The sequence below is a fragment of the Balaenoptera acutorostrata genome, chromosome 11 (assembly GCF_949987535.1).
Source record: "Balaenoptera acutorostrata chromosome 11, mBalAcu1.1, whole genome shotgun sequence".
Classification (NCBI taxonomy): Eukaryota; Metazoa; Chordata; class Mammalia; order Artiodactyla; family Balaenopteridae; genus Balaenoptera; species Balaenoptera acutorostrata.
In genome coordinates, this window is record NC_080074.1 from 59842321 (window position 1) to 59856330 (window position 14010).

The 14010-nt window shown below is 60.8% G+C and overlaps 1 protein-coding gene across 2 annotated transcripts in view; it reads right to left on the bottom strand.

Annotated features, from left to right (window-relative positions):
- Positions 1-1501: 1501 nt before the first annotated feature.
- The window catches only part of LRP1 (LDL receptor related protein 1), a 79620-nt gene continuing 67111 nt past the window's right edge, over positions 1502-14010 (bottom strand). For both annotated transcript variants that reach the window (XM_057557335.1, XM_028165745.2), the window contains 27 exons: positions 13541-13634; positions 13311-13427; positions 12965-13084; positions 12477-12599; positions 12195-12320; positions 11689-11805; positions 10889-10995; positions 10653-10785; positions 9856-9975; positions 9578-9700; positions 9082-9222; positions 8865-8999; positions 8667-8786; positions 7375-7643; positions 6724-6902; positions 6120-6226; positions 5752-5868; positions 5110-5286; positions 4825-4965; positions 4532-4705; positions 4126-4287; positions 3541-3715; positions 3292-3393; positions 3074-3138; positions 2880-2970; positions 2638-2782; positions 1502-2472 (listed from right to left, as the gene is read on the bottom strand). In XM_057557335.1, coding sequence (XP_057413318.1) covers positions 2332-2472; positions 2638-2782; positions 2880-2970; positions 3074-3138; positions 3292-3393; positions 3541-3715; positions 4126-4287; positions 4532-4705; positions 4825-4965; positions 5110-5286; positions 5752-5868; positions 6120-6226; positions 6724-6902; positions 7375-7643; positions 8667-8786; positions 8865-8999; positions 9082-9222; positions 9578-9700; positions 9856-9975; positions 10653-10785; positions 10889-10995; positions 11689-11805; positions 12195-12320; positions 12477-12599; positions 12965-13084; positions 13311-13427; positions 13541-13634 — 3621 coding nt within the window. In that variant the 3' untranslated portion in view covers positions 1502-2331. The remainder of the gene's footprint in view (positions 2473-2637; positions 2783-2879; positions 2971-3073; positions 3139-3291; positions 3394-3540; positions 3716-4125; positions 4288-4531; positions 4706-4824; positions 4966-5109; positions 5287-5751; positions 5869-6119; positions 6227-6723; positions 6903-7374; positions 7644-8666; positions 8787-8864; positions 9000-9081; positions 9223-9577; positions 9701-9855; positions 9976-10652; positions 10786-10888; positions 10996-11688; positions 11806-12194; positions 12321-12476; positions 12600-12964; positions 13085-13310; positions 13428-13540; positions 13635-14010) is intronic.

Consider the following 14010-nt stretch of genomic DNA (forward strand, 5'->3'; position numbering starts at 1 on the left):
GAGTTTTTGAGGACTGCCTCCTGGTAGACCCTCTCCTGGCCACCCTGGTGGGCAGAGGGAGGATGCTGACTGGAGGGGTGTGTGTTCCAAGCCGCAGCTGGGGGCCCCTCTCGCTCTGCCCAGGATCTTGAGGCGACAGGCAGAGAATCAGTGGCTCCCCGGGGGCGCCAGATGCGCGGCTGGCAGAAGGAGGGAGTGAGGGGGTGGGGCTGGTGGTGGTGGGTAGTAGGCAGGCGCTGGGGGAGGGAGAGGAGCCGGCTGGAGGAGGGAAGAGGGGGGTGTGGCAGAATAGCCCAAGGGAAGGAAGTGAGAGGCTGGGCTGGGGTCCGCCTGGAGGTGCATAATTAGTGTCCTGGGGAGGGGGCTGTGCTGGGCTTGAGGATGAGCTGCGCTGCAGGAGTGCGTACGCCACCTGGTGGACAGATGAGGACACAAGCCTCCCTCTAAGCGATCAACAAGGACGCCCCCTTTCCCCAGCCGGATCGCTCTGCCCTGGGGCCCTAGGGAGCCCGGGAGGCAGTGGAGGATCGCAGAACTGGCTTGGAAGCTGAGGCTGGAGATGGCGTCTCAGGCCTAAGAGGGAAGGGGAGGGCTCTTGTTTCTAGAGGTGCTTGGACCCATAGCTTCCTCAAGAAAGGAGGACTAGACTGAGAAGGTTAAACCAGGGAGGGAGGGGGAATGAAAGGCAGTGCTCCCCCCTTGGGCTTGGCAAGGGTCCTTCAGATGTTTAAAGCTGCCATCACTGAGCATATTTGCTACTGTGGGGAGAGCGGGGCTCTAACCCTTTCTCAATCTTGGACCATGTAAAGCGGTGTGACCTTCTGCAAGAGGTTCCCTTCTCTGGGCAGGGGCTGAAGTAGACCTGGTACCCCCTTTGGTTGTAGCAGTCCTTTCCTGTCAACCCCTGGGATGTGAGATGTGTCTGTTGGTGAACCGTGGGGCCTGGAAAACTAGTCTTCCGAACAGCTTTAACTCCAGGGGCCCTCCTCCTGAATCCAGGGTTCTGACTCTTGGCATCTGATTAATTACTCTCCATGAAGTGTGAGATGTCAGTGCTTCAAGAGCAAACTTAGAGAGAGCTGTATGGGACCACCCTGAAGGATTAGAAAGCCGTTCACAACCCCAGTGTGTTCATTTCTTATTGGGGGATTTCTCACTGTGGGAGATAATTTTGGGTAGGGGTGGCGGTGTTGTCCCAAAGAAGTGACAGTACAAACAGATCTTGGAGTTAGTGTCCTAGAGCCAGAGAGAACACATGATCCAGAGAGGTGAAGTCACTGGTTCAAGTTCACACAGCCAGGAGAAGCAGGTTGTTCTGGTCAAGTCCAGTGCCACCCACTTCCCTGCCACAGCCCAGTGAAGGGGCATGGAGCTCCAGAAGGGCACTGAAGACCCGATGCTCAAGCCTCCCTCCAGCACAGAGCATGGCTCCCTCTGGTGGCTGGAGCATGCAAGCACAGGCCAGCTCCCAGAGTCTCACACTCAGGTAGACACAAACGGCTTTTTTTTTTTTTTACAATTTTATTTATAACAATATCTGTGTTATTTAGTTGTAAAGGAATTCAGCAAAAATTATTAAAACGTTCATATCCCCAAAACGGGGCTGCCCGCTTGCCCTTCCTTGGTGTGCCCCACTTCCTCCTCATCCCCAGGGGAGGGGAGCCTGGGGGAGTGTTTACCAAAGAAAGTCTCCAGCCCTGGGAGCCACAGTGGGGGCACTGGAGAGGGGGAGGGCCTGTCTGGGAGGGATACTGAGTGTGGCCATCTCAGAGGTGCCCCTAGAGTAGGGGCTGGGGCATGGGATGGCCTCCCCCAAGAAGAACTAAAAAACTCCATCCTTTCCTTCCTACCTCAGCCAGAGCCAAATCTTCCAGACAAGGGCAGCAAAGGACTCACCAGCCCCAGAATCCCAGAATCAGCCCTCAGGGAGCTGGGAGGGGTGGGGGGGATGAGAGGGGAGAGCCTTGACGAAGTGTCTTGTACAGGGAGGGGGAGGCAGCACCACCAGCTCTCCCAGTGGGGCTGCGTTTTTGGTGGGAAGGTGGGAGGCAGGGCCCCCTTATACCTGTAAGTTGTAGGGGCCCCCTTCCTGCGCCCCCTCCCGGAAGGCAGCATTGGGCGGGGTGCTGAGGAGCAGGCAGGAAGGAGAACGGAAAGAGATAATACTGTGCTCGCTTGCTCACTCACATATAAAAAGTAATTCCTTCATTTTTACATTTATACATCCCAGCAGGGCTGGGGAGGGGTTGGCTGGGCAGGGTGGGGGCTCCTTGAAGGACTTCTCTGGCAGGGGGCAGGAGGCTCTCTGCAGAAGTCCGATGGTGCAGGACCCTATGCCAAGGGGTCCCCTATCTCGTCCTCAGGGCCCCGGCCCAGGAGTTCTCGCTTCTCATCCGTGCTGGCCAGGGAGTGGCGGCTGCCATGACCACCCATATAGAGTGTGGCGTACACGGGGTTGGTGAAGTTGGTGGGCTGCAAGGCGACAGAGGGGTCAGGTGGGGCTCAGAGGCTGGGCTCTGTGGCCCGGGTACCCCATCCCCACCTCCATTCCATCATCCAGCCCAATACCCTTGGTCACCCCACCCACAGCCCTTTGTCCCTGTCCTGGAAGCCTCCTCCCCTGTCCTCCCAGCCCACCTTGTCAGGGTCCAGGGCGAAGTCGGCATCCAGTAGGCCCCCTACATCATCAGGCTCCCCGCCTTCGTACATCTTATAGGTGGGGTTCCCAATCTCCACGTTCATGGCCCCGTTGGTCATCCGCTGATGCTGGAAGCCCTTAGCCCTGCGAGGAGGAAGGAGGTTGGGGGCAGGGATTCCAGGGGGATATGGCTAGGGTGGTAAAGTCAGGGCCACAATTTTCCAGACTCCCCATAACTCACCCTCGGACTCGCCGCTTGTACCAGAACACCACTCCCGCTACCAGAAGCAGCAGCAGCAGCAAGAGCAGAGGGATTAGGATGGAGGCCATATCTAGAGGGGAGGAGGCGGGAAGCTCAGTCTGAAAGGCTTAGGAGGCACAAAGCCCTCTGTCCCAGGTCCCGGCAGCCCTGCCTCCCCAACCGCTGCCACCTACGTCCAGGCTGCTGTTGGCCGACCACTTGCTCCTCACACCGGGGTCCTGCCATGTGGGGTGGGCACCTGCAGACGGGAGGGGCAGAGCTGAGGAGGCATGACGTCCACAACCGTGGCTGCCGGGGAAACTGGGAGGGACCGCAGGATTCTGCTGGTCCGGCTCAGACATGGGGGAGGGAGGGATAATCTAGGCCTCAGTGAGGCGCAGGCCCAACTCACTGGCACTCAGGCATCATTTTGCTGTTCATGGTGCAGGAACCGCCATTGCTGCAGTGGCCAACGCAGGTCAGACAGCTGGGGGCCACCCGGCCATCGGAGCAGCTGCAGGAAGGAGTGAGAGGCTGGGCAGGGCTGATGGAGGGCGTGTGAGATGCTGGGGAAGGGGCGGGGCGGGGCTGGGAGGAGTGGGGGGCGGGTGGGACAGGGCAGGGCCTGGCCGGGCAGACTGCAGGGCGGGGCGCCACTCACTTGCAGGTGACATCCCCGCTCTGCTTGTTGACCACGCAGGCCCCGTCGAGACAGCGGCTACACTTGTTCACCTCACACCTGGGCCCCTCGAAGTAGGCGGTGCAGCGGCACTGCCGGGAGCCGTCAGCAGCCATCTGACACGTGCCGAAGTTCTCACAGTAGCCAGAGCACTGCCCTGTGGTTTGGGGGGGTGCGAGAGGAGGTGCCTCGAATGCCACCCTCAGGAGGGTCCCCCAGGGGTTGTGGGGGGCAGCTGCCCACCTGAGGTGACCCCCAGGCCTTTTGGGTGACTCCCGCCTCCTCCTGAGCCCCTGGCTGCCCCCACGTCACAGGCTCCAGGGTACAAAGATGTCCTGGAGCATCCTGACAGGGCACTGCTTTTGCTTGAAAAATCCTGATGCCAGAGGGCTCACTACCTCGGGGGGGAGTGTGCTGACCCCTCCGCGGGGGAGCACTGGCAACTTGGGCCTGGCTGGGCCGCAAACGGCCTCTCTCCAGAGAACTCGCACCTGTGACATCACCCTACGCTCTCAGACCCCCAGCTCCATCATCCCCTGCCCCAGGGCCCGGGGACGGCTCACTCACGGTACTGGCAGCGGTCGCCCAGGAAGCCAGGCAGGCATCGGCACTGGGGCTGGTTGCCCTGGTTGACGGTGCAGGTGCTGTTGTTGGCACAGTACCCCGCACACACCTGCTGGGTGCATTTGGGGCCCGTGAAGCCTGTGGGGCACCGGCACGTGGGCATGCCTGGCGGGAGAGGATGTGTGAGCGGGGCTGTGGCCCACTGAGCCGCCCTGCCCTGCTGCAGGGGAACAGGGCTGGGAGGGCCTGGGCGGAGGGCAGATGGCAGAGGAAAGCGACACGGGGTTGGGGGCAGGGGTGAAGTAAGGCAGGGCAGGGGCTGGGGGTTTGTCTGAGCGGAGGCGGCTTGCTGGAGGGGCTGGGGCCCAGGGGCCGGGAGGAGTCCCAGCAGGAGAACTGAAGGCCGTACCGGAGGGGGAGGCAGCACAGGTGCCCCCGTTGCGACAGTGCTCCCAGCACTGGTCCAGCTCACACTTGTCGCCCGTGTAGCGGGGCTGGCAGCGGCACTTGGGCTGTCTCCGTGCATTGAGGAAGCAGCTGCCACCATTGAAGCACTGCAGGTTACAGGTTCCGGGCCGAGGAGCTGCAGGAAGGATCATGGGGGGAGGGGCAGAGCCAGGGGGTGGGGAGGGGAATTCAGGGGCTGCAGGGAGGAGGGCTCTGGAGCATGGGATGGGGGACCGGGGAGGGGCGTGAGCATACCGTCCGGCGGGGGCGTTGGCGAGGGCACAGCCACACAGGTGCCATTGTCTAGTCGCTTCCCGTTGGGACAGGTGCAGACAGGCCCACTGGGGCTCAGCAGGCAGAGCCACTCGCACTTCTTGCGGTCACAGGGGTTGGTCACTGCAGGTGAGGGCAAGGGGGGGAGGATGCTGAGCCCTGTGGACCCAGAACCTCCCCTGCCCACCAGGACCTGAGGCTGCAGCTTGGAGACTCAGCAACCCCTGGCCTTCCCTGCCCCAGCCTGGGCTCTCTGTCTCTGCTCACCTTCAGGCTGCTTGTGCTGGTGGTACAGGACCACATCCGAGGCGTGGCTCAGGCCCCCAGTCAGGTTGATCAACGGACTATGTCCAAATTTATGGATCTTGAAGACACGATTATTGATGTAGGTGACGCCATAGATGTAATCCTCAAAGACATCGATGCTGAAGGGGTGACTTAGGCCTGCAGAGGGGTCAGAGGGGACTCAGGCACTGGTCACACTCTCCAGGACACTGGGCCCCAAGGCTCCCAGGTACCTCAAACTCAAACATCCCAAAGCAAACTCTCCTCAACCTGTTCCTCCTGCTGTGGCCACTACTGGCAAAAGGTCCCATCAGCCCTAGATGTCTGGGGTCAGGATCAACTTCTGCTCCCTCTTTTCACATTGGCTAAGTTCCTATTATTACCCATATCGCCTCCACGCAGCAGCTCAATACTCATTGGTAGAATGAATGAATGGAAAAGTGGCCCAGAGGGTCAGGGTGGGCCTCAGGCCTGCAGGACTGGTGCAGGGGGTGTCTGGTTGGGAGGGGCCTGAAAGGCACTGCAAGACTGTTGAGGGCCAGGCTGAGGAGGATGGTAGGTGCTAGGTGAGGCCTTGGGCTCAGAGGGGAGGACAAGGGCCCGAGGCTGCTGGTGGACTCTAACCTCGTTTGCTGTCAGCAGCCACGATGGGGTCAGTGCCGTTGAGCCGGATGCTGCCGATGACTGAGAGCTTGGCATCCGCCCAGTACAGACGTTCATTGTGGTAATCCACGGCCAGGCCTGGGGGAGCAGAGAGCACTGTGAGGGCCCAGCCTCCCTGCCCCAGGCTGGGGGAGCAAGCAGGACTGTCTCCATGTTTGGGACAGTTCCACTCTGTTCCCATGATCACTCCCAATCACCTCTTCTGGGAAAAGCCTCCACAACTCATCTGTCCCACCCCAGTCCAAGCCTCTTCCCCTCCCTAACTTTTGTGTGGCCCCAGGCTCAGCGAGCCTACCCCTCCCACATCCCCTGCCCACTTCTGCACGGACCTGTGGGCCATTGGATGTTGTCCTGTACCAGTGTCTCCCGAAGGGTCCCATCCATGGCTGCTGTTTCAATCTTGGGGTGGTTCCCCCAGTCTGACCAGTACATGGTGCTGGGGAGGGAGAAGGAGTGAGTGTGGCTAGGACCTGGGCTCCCACAGGAGGCCACTCAAGGTGGGCACAGGGCACAGAGACTGCTGGGTACACAGAGAGGAGGGCGCTCTTGTCCACCTCCTCCAGAGATAACTGGGGGGAGTCAACTTCCTGACCAGGTTAAAGATCTTTTACTCTAAAACCACACTGCTGCTCCAGAGTCGTCTAAGTAGGCAGAGCTGCCCCCTGGAGCAGAGGAGAAGCCCAGAACCTGGCTGCCCATGACAGCTAGCCAAGTGGAGGTCAGGCCCCACCTGAGCAGGCCAGCAGGACCCCAGGCAGCATCAGGGAGGGCCAGGGCTGGGCGCAGCCTGGAAGACCCAGGGGCCTGCGGAGGACTCTGACCTCAGGCTGGTCTGGGAGAGGAAGGACAAGCCGGGGGATGCTGGGCACCCACCTCCAACCCAGGGGCTTCCTAGCCCCAGCCCAGATGCCTCCCCCCAGGACCCCTGCCCACCCCCTCAGCGGGTCCACCACAATGGCATGGGGCTCGTCAATCATGCCGGAGATGAGCGTCTTGCGGTTCTCGCCCTTCATCTGTGCCACCTCAATCACATCTCGGCCCGAGTCGGTCCAATACACGTTCCCGGCAACCCAGTCGATGGCGATGCCCCTTGGCATCTTGAGCCCTGAAATCTGGATGAGGGGGTTACAGTTTCAGAGGCTTCCACCTTTTGTCTTCCTGCCCATTGTCCAGCCCCCCAACACCCTGCCAGCCTGTCCCTGTTAGATATCAGGACCCTGATTTATTGAGGAACAGAGTAAGGCCCGAAGAGACGAAATAGGTTAGTAAGATGGAATAGGTTAGTTAGTGGGCTGGCTGTGACGATCAGGAACTGAACGTGGCTCTGATGCTGCCGGCCAGGTGCCCCCTGTGCCCTGTAGCCTCGGGCTGCCGTGCGGCAGAAACACCTACTGATGATGGTGCTGCTCTGTCTACCTGCTGTCCGTGCCTCATGGCATAATCCAAAGTCTGCCCTGCATGCCAGTCTCACCCTTTGCCCCTTCCGCTGTCCTCTGCAAACTCTGCTCTGAACAGTCTGCTTTTTGGAGTCTTCCCACCCAGCCCGTGCCTCCATGTAGGTCCCACCCCAGGCTGGGTGCTCACATTGAGGTGGGTGACACCCCGGTCAATCTGTCGCCGGTGGCGATTGGAAGTGGTGGGAGGCGCAGCAGGTGGCAGGCTGCGGTAGGAGATGGTGCCCGTGTGCCAATTGGTCCAGTAGACACGGCCAGCCTTGACATGGACATCCATGGCATCGATGCGGACACTCTCGTCACCCTGGAAGGCCTGCTCATAAGCCGAATGGGGGTGACTGGGGAACAGGCTTCGGATCTCATTGTCATCAGCAATGTACAGGACCTGATACTCAGAGCCTGGAGGAACAAGAGACCAGATGTTGGCGGGGGTGAAAGGTGGGGCTGGGGGCTGTTGGGCCTGGTGCTGGAAGGAGCCGCCACGACGTGCTCCCCACCCAGCCCAGAGCCTTTCACACTAACAATGTCTCTCCTCCTAATCAAACCATCTGACCCAGCCAGAAGCCTCTGTCATCCTGCCCCAGAGCCAGGCTTGAGGACTCCAGCCTCAGCCCTTGGAACTCCCCTCCCCTCTCCTCCCCTCCCCTCCCCTTCTCTCCTCTCCTGAGGTGATCTAGTGTGACCTGCTGTCCCTCCTCCTCCAGCCTTAGGGACTTCTGCCTCCTCATGGCCTCTGCTAGCATCACCACGGTCCCTGCTCCACACTGATATCTGCTTGCAGGTGCACACGTATGTGGGGGTGTATGAGCATGGCCATGGAGGGGGGCAGGTGTGCATGGGCATCTGAGTGCACTTGGGCACGTGTGGCGGGGTTGTGTGTGCACAGTGTGTGTGTATGCCTGGGTGTGCATACATGGATGTGGGGTGTGTTTGTATACAGGCATGAGGAAGGTGCAGGTGTGCGTCGAAGCATATGTGGGAGTAGAACTTACATGTTCTCACCAAAAAAAAAAAAAAAAAGTAAATACGTGAACTGATAGATGTGTTAACTCGATGGGGGGAATCCTTTCACAAGGCGTATGTACATCAAATCATCACCTTGCACACATTAAATATCTTACAATTTTGTCAATTATACCTCAATAAACCTGAAAAAAGCATAATGGGAATATGCAGGTAGGGTACACTTGGCTCTGTAAGTATGGTGATGCGCGCCTGCGTGCTCTCCCCCCAAACTTCCTCAGCCCCAGTACCTCTGGCCCCTGCAGGGCTGCCAGAACTGAGTGCAGAAAGCTGTACTGCGGGTCTGGAATTCCAAGCTTGGGCAAGGGTGCTTGGAGGAAAACACAGCGTTCCAGGTCCCCTTTCTTATCCTGGCGTTGTAAGCCCCGCCCCCTCTCTCCGTCCTCTCCCAGCTCCTACCTTCCGCCTTGCAGGTGTTGTGCGTCTTCATGAAGTTGCGCGCGCAGCTGCACAGGTGGCCGCCCTTGGTGTTGTTGCAGAGCTGTGAGCAGGTGCCGAAGCGCAGGCATTCGTTGATGTCTGGGGGTTACACAGGAGGGTTATGGAAAGTCTTGCGGCTGGGGCTTCTGCCCGACCCGCTGGGCCCCACCTTCCTACCCTGGCATCCAGGCTGGCCTGGCACCGTGTGGAAGCCAGAGCGGCAGGCACAGTACGCGGCTTTCTCGGTGCGCACGCAGCGTGCCTCATCCCCGCAGATGCTGGCGTTGGCGGCGCAGCTGGTCAGCTTGGGGTCTGCGAAGACAGAGAGTCTAGGCCTGGGCTTCGGCTCTCCACCCCTCCCGGCCAAACCCCGCCCCAGCACGCCGGGTCTCACCGATGCTGCAGCCCTCCTCATCAGAGCCATCCCCACAGTCATCGAACATGTTGCAGCGCAACGAGGAGGAAAGGCAGTGCTGGTTCCGGCATAGAAACTCCTTCTTGTCTTTGCAGTGGGGGGTCTGGGCCGTGGGCGGCTCTGGGGGAGGGCGGGGCTTGAGGTCCGGGGTATTTACCACCCTGCCCCCTCTTCCCACTGGAACCCTCAGTCAGTCACGGGTAGAGGGGGTCCCAAGCCTGGCTGTCAAGCTTCAGGGGAGGCTGGTTAAACATCCAGATTCTCAGTCTCCACCTCAATACCTTCCTCAGGGGCTTCTTTCCCTCCAAGACAGGGCCCCCAGGCTCCCGGCAGTGGATCCTCCCCTCTTCTGGATCCTCCCCTCTCCTGGTGAATCGGCTCACCGGACGATGAGCCCACTTGGCCCAGCCCCACTGCCTGTGCAGCACCCCCACTCTAGGCGCCCCAGGCTCCCCCTTACTGGCCCCCTGCTCACCACAGTCCTCCTCATCAGTCCCATCCCCGCAGTTGTCCGTGCCGTCGCACTGGCGCCCGATCCACAGGCAGACGCGGTCGTTCTTGCAACGGAAGGGCCGGTTTGGAGGGCACACGAACCTGGCTGCAGCAGGGAGAGGAGACAAGTCAGAATCAGCCTCGGGGGCGGGCCGAGGGCCACCAGGGTGCGTCAGAACCCCGCCCCTGCCCCGACAGAAGCCCCGCCCACGCCGGGAGCCCCGCCCCTTCCGAAGCCCCGCCCCGACCCTGGAGCCTCACCGCACTCCTCTGGGTTCTCGTCTGAGTTGTCCCCGCAGTCGTCCTCGCCGTCGCACTTCCATGCTAGCGGCTTGCACAGGGTGTTGTTGCACTGGAACTCGTCCAGGGGGCAGGTCCGCACTGGGCGTCAGGGGGAGCAAAGAGTAAAGAATGAGCCCTGAGCCCCAGGCTGCTGGCGGCTGGGTCTTGCCCAGACCCCTCCCTCCAGGGGCAGAGACCTAGAGGGAACACGGGGAAAGTGGTGGTACCACCAGATGGAACCCGAGTTTCCTAATTTTCTACCAGCTGGGTAAGCTGGGCAGAACTGCCTCCTCTGGTATTTAGGGGAGAAGAGGCATTTTTGGGAAAGTGTCCAGAGGGGTCCAGAGAGCCCTCTTTCTCTGGTGGTGTGGCAGGGCTCCGGGGCCTACTGTAGTTCAATGGCAGGTACACTCAGCTGGGAGTTAGGAGACCTAGGGTCCAATCCCTGTCCTCAGCCCACCAGCGCAGAGCTAGGATATCTGCCCTCACTGCTCCAAGCGCCAACCTTCTCGCACCCGGCCTGCCCACTACCGCCTCTGGGCTGTTGAGCCCAGGCCAGTGGCAGGTGCTGCCTCACTGCCCCAGGAAAGGAAAGTGAGCAGGGACTTTACTTCTCAGAGCAGCTGACTGCTGTGTTGGAACTTGTGGGATGGGGCCTGGGTGGACACAGCCCACAGGTTTCTGCTGGATTTCAACCCAACTGACTCTTGGATTAAGTGCTATTGCGGGGTGGGGGTAGGGTGGGAGGGCTGGGGAGCCGAGCTGGAGGGGCTCACCGCCAGTGCCGCAGGCTTCCTCGTCACTGCCGTCCATGCAGTCAGCATCTGCATCACAGCGCCAGCGCAGGGGGATGCAGTGGCCACTCTTGCACTGGAACTGGTCCATGTCACAGCGGGGGGTGCAGTCTTTCTGTGGGCGCAGGAGCAGCATCCTGGTCAGACCTGGGCACCCCTGCAGGCCTGCCCTGACTCTTCTAAGGCCATCCCTCCCTCCTTCTGGTCTCCCTGCCCACCTCGTCTGAGCCATCTGCACAGTCATGATCCCCATCACATTTCCAGCGCCCAGCGATGCAGCGGCCATTGGCACAGGAGAACTCACTCTCAGAGCAGGGCCGAGGGGCTGGGAAGGACAGGGGAGAGACAGGCCCCAGGAGGGTGGGCATAGGGACTCAGCCCTTGAGAGCATCTCCAGCCCTTGCAGAGCAATATCACCCATCCCTGTGTCCCTGAAGGCCACAGTTGACTGGCATAATCACCAAGATGCTCAACTAATCCCAGGCAAGCCAACTGGCTGCCCTCATGGGACTGGTCGGGCCCAGAGGGCACTCACACTTGCCCCTCTGGGGCAGACACATGAGAGAGGGCACGGGTCCCTGGCCCTGCCCTCAGGACAGACTGTGTGTGGGGAGGGGAAGGGAGGGACAAGACCACTAAGACAAGCACCAGGGTTTAGGGAGAGGTCAGTAAAGGATGATGGGCTGGCACAGCACGGGGACAGGTGGGCTCTGGGGCAGCAGCAGGGGACGTGGTAGGAGCACGGGCACATCAGAGACACCTACCTCTGCAACCCCAAGAGGACAGTGTGAAAATGGAGAGAAACATGAGATGAGGTGAAATGGCACAAACTCAAATACACAACATGGAGCGGGGTGGGGGTGGGGGTGAGGCGGGAGGGAGCTCCTGACCCCCAGCCCTGGGAAGCAGCCACCTGCTCTAGTGCAGCCTGGTGGCAGTAGGGGCAGGGGTACTGAGCGGGGAGGTCTCCTGGGGGAGGACACCTGCTGGGCCGGGTGGGACGGGGTAGGGGACATACTGCAGCTCTCCTCGTCGGAGTTGTCGCCACAGTCATTGTCGTAATCGCACTGCCAGCGGCCCGGCACACAGCGGTTGTTCTTGCAGCGGAACTGGTAGGGCTCACAGGTACGCTCATCTAGAAGAAGCAAGATTGAGGGGCAGTCAGGGACAGAGTGGGGGGCAGACGTCAGGGTCCCGGAAGGTGTGGTCAGGATGGCCAGGAGCGGGAGAGTGGGCATTCCAGCCTGACAAAGGTCAGCAGTGGGAGTCCAGGCTGTGTTCTGAGATGTGGAGTCTATGGGAACTTCTGGGGCAGGAGGGACAAGAGTGGAGGGAGCTGCTTTGGGGAGGGGATCGACAGATCCCATAGGGTGGGCAGGTGTGTGCTGATGAGGTGCTGGCGGGAGTGGGGACGGGAATTAGACAGGAGGTGGTGGGCACAGGCCATATGGGGACCCAGGCGGCAGGCAGCCCCAGCCCACCCTGTCAGGTGCCTTCCCCTGGAGCAGGGCTGGGGAAGCTCACCACACTCTTCTTTGGGCTCATCCGAGCCATCCCCGCAGTCGTCCTCTCCATCACACTTCCAGCGCGCCGGGATACAGCGGCCCGAGTCCTTGCAGCGGAATTCATCCACTCCACAGGTCATCTGGGCTGCAAGGGGGTGGCCCAGTGATGAGGGGGAGGCTCCTTTCAGGAATGCACTGTGAGGGTGTGGTCTGGGTGGGAGCGGCCATCGAGGGGGGTCACACGTGGGGGTGGTGGGAGCAGCAGACACTGTGGAGGGAGGGTGGGCTCCAGGAGACTCACTGCAGTTGGCGGGCTCGTCACTGCCGTCCACACAGTCGTTGTCCCGGTCACAGACCCAGACTCGGGGGATGCAGCGCTTGGTGATGGAGCACTGGAACTGGTTGGGGGCACAGGTCACCTCGGCTGCGGGGTTGGGGAGAGAATCAGGACCTGCCCATTCCGCCTCCCCACCACAGTTCAAGATCCCCATCTTCTCCCTCTTCCAAGCCCTGGCCTTGTCCTGGCCCTGCAAGCAATTTCTTGGGAGGAAGGAAAATTATCTTCAATTTTGGTGATTTTGTCTTCTGGATCTGCACATCTCTACGATGTGCATGATGATTTTACAAGCAAACCAAGTCACACCCCATATAATTTATGTTGCTCATCTAGTAACATTACTTGAGAGCAGCATGACCCCTAGAAGAAGCGGGGGCTAGATTTCAATGTGAATCGTGTTTCCGTGCCCGTTTTCCACCACCCCCCTCCCTGCCACCGCCCGGGGCACTCACGGCAGTCCCTCTCATCCTCCCCGTCTCCGCAGTTGTCCTGCCCATTGCAGCGGAAGATGCCGGGAATACAGCGGTTGGTGTTGGTGCACTTGAACTGACTGGGCAAGCAGACGTGGATGTCTGTGGGGGTGGGAGGAGGGGAGGGTCACTAACGGTGGATGCAGGACTCGGGAAGGGCGGGGGTCCCACTCCCTCAGGGGGGAGAGCGCAGGCCCAGGGCTGGAGCAGCAGGAGTCCAGCCTGGAGAGGTGGCCGCTGTGGGCTGAGCCTCCTTGCCCTGGGAGCGCAGTTACCAAACCCCCAAATCCCGGGGAGGACAAGGCGGGGCGGGAGGGCAGCGCTTTACCGCAGTTGGCCTCGTCACTGTTGTCCTGGCAGTCGTTGTCCCCGTCACAGATGAAGGCAGGGTTCGTGCAGATGCCTGTCGAGCACTGGAACTGTCCTGGGCGGCACTTGAACTCGGCTGCCGGGAGGGGAGGCTCAGCGTCAGCAGAGCTGGGGGGTGGGCCACTCGGGGCGTCGGGAGTCGGGCGGCCCTGACGCAGGACCCTCTTGCCACCCCGCCCAGGCACTCACGACAGTCCGGGGGCTCGTCCGAGTGGTCCCCGCAGTCGTCCTCTGTGTCACACTTCCACCAGAAGGGGATGCACTTGTCGTTCTTGCACACAAACTGGAGGGCAGGTGGGGGCGAGAGGGGTTGGTGGGGGTCTGGGGAACTCAGGAGGTTTTCTTTCGAGGGGCCGGGATGTCTCAAAGAAGCAGGGGGGTCAGGTATCTCGGGGGGAGGTTGAGCTGGATGGGAGGTTGGGGTGTGGTGAGCGCAGGAAGGCCAGGCGAGGGGGCATCTGTGTGGAGGTCGGCGGGGGGGGTCAGGGTTAGGGGGTGGGGTGTTTGTGTGAGGTGACGGGTGTAAAAGTATTGCTGTGGGGAGACAAGAGGTAGGCAAGAAATGCGGGGGTGTTAGCGTGGGAAAACCAGATGTGTGAGGACAGTAGGGCGGGTGCTGGGGTCCCAGGAGGAGTGCGGGTAGTAGTGTGGGAGATCGG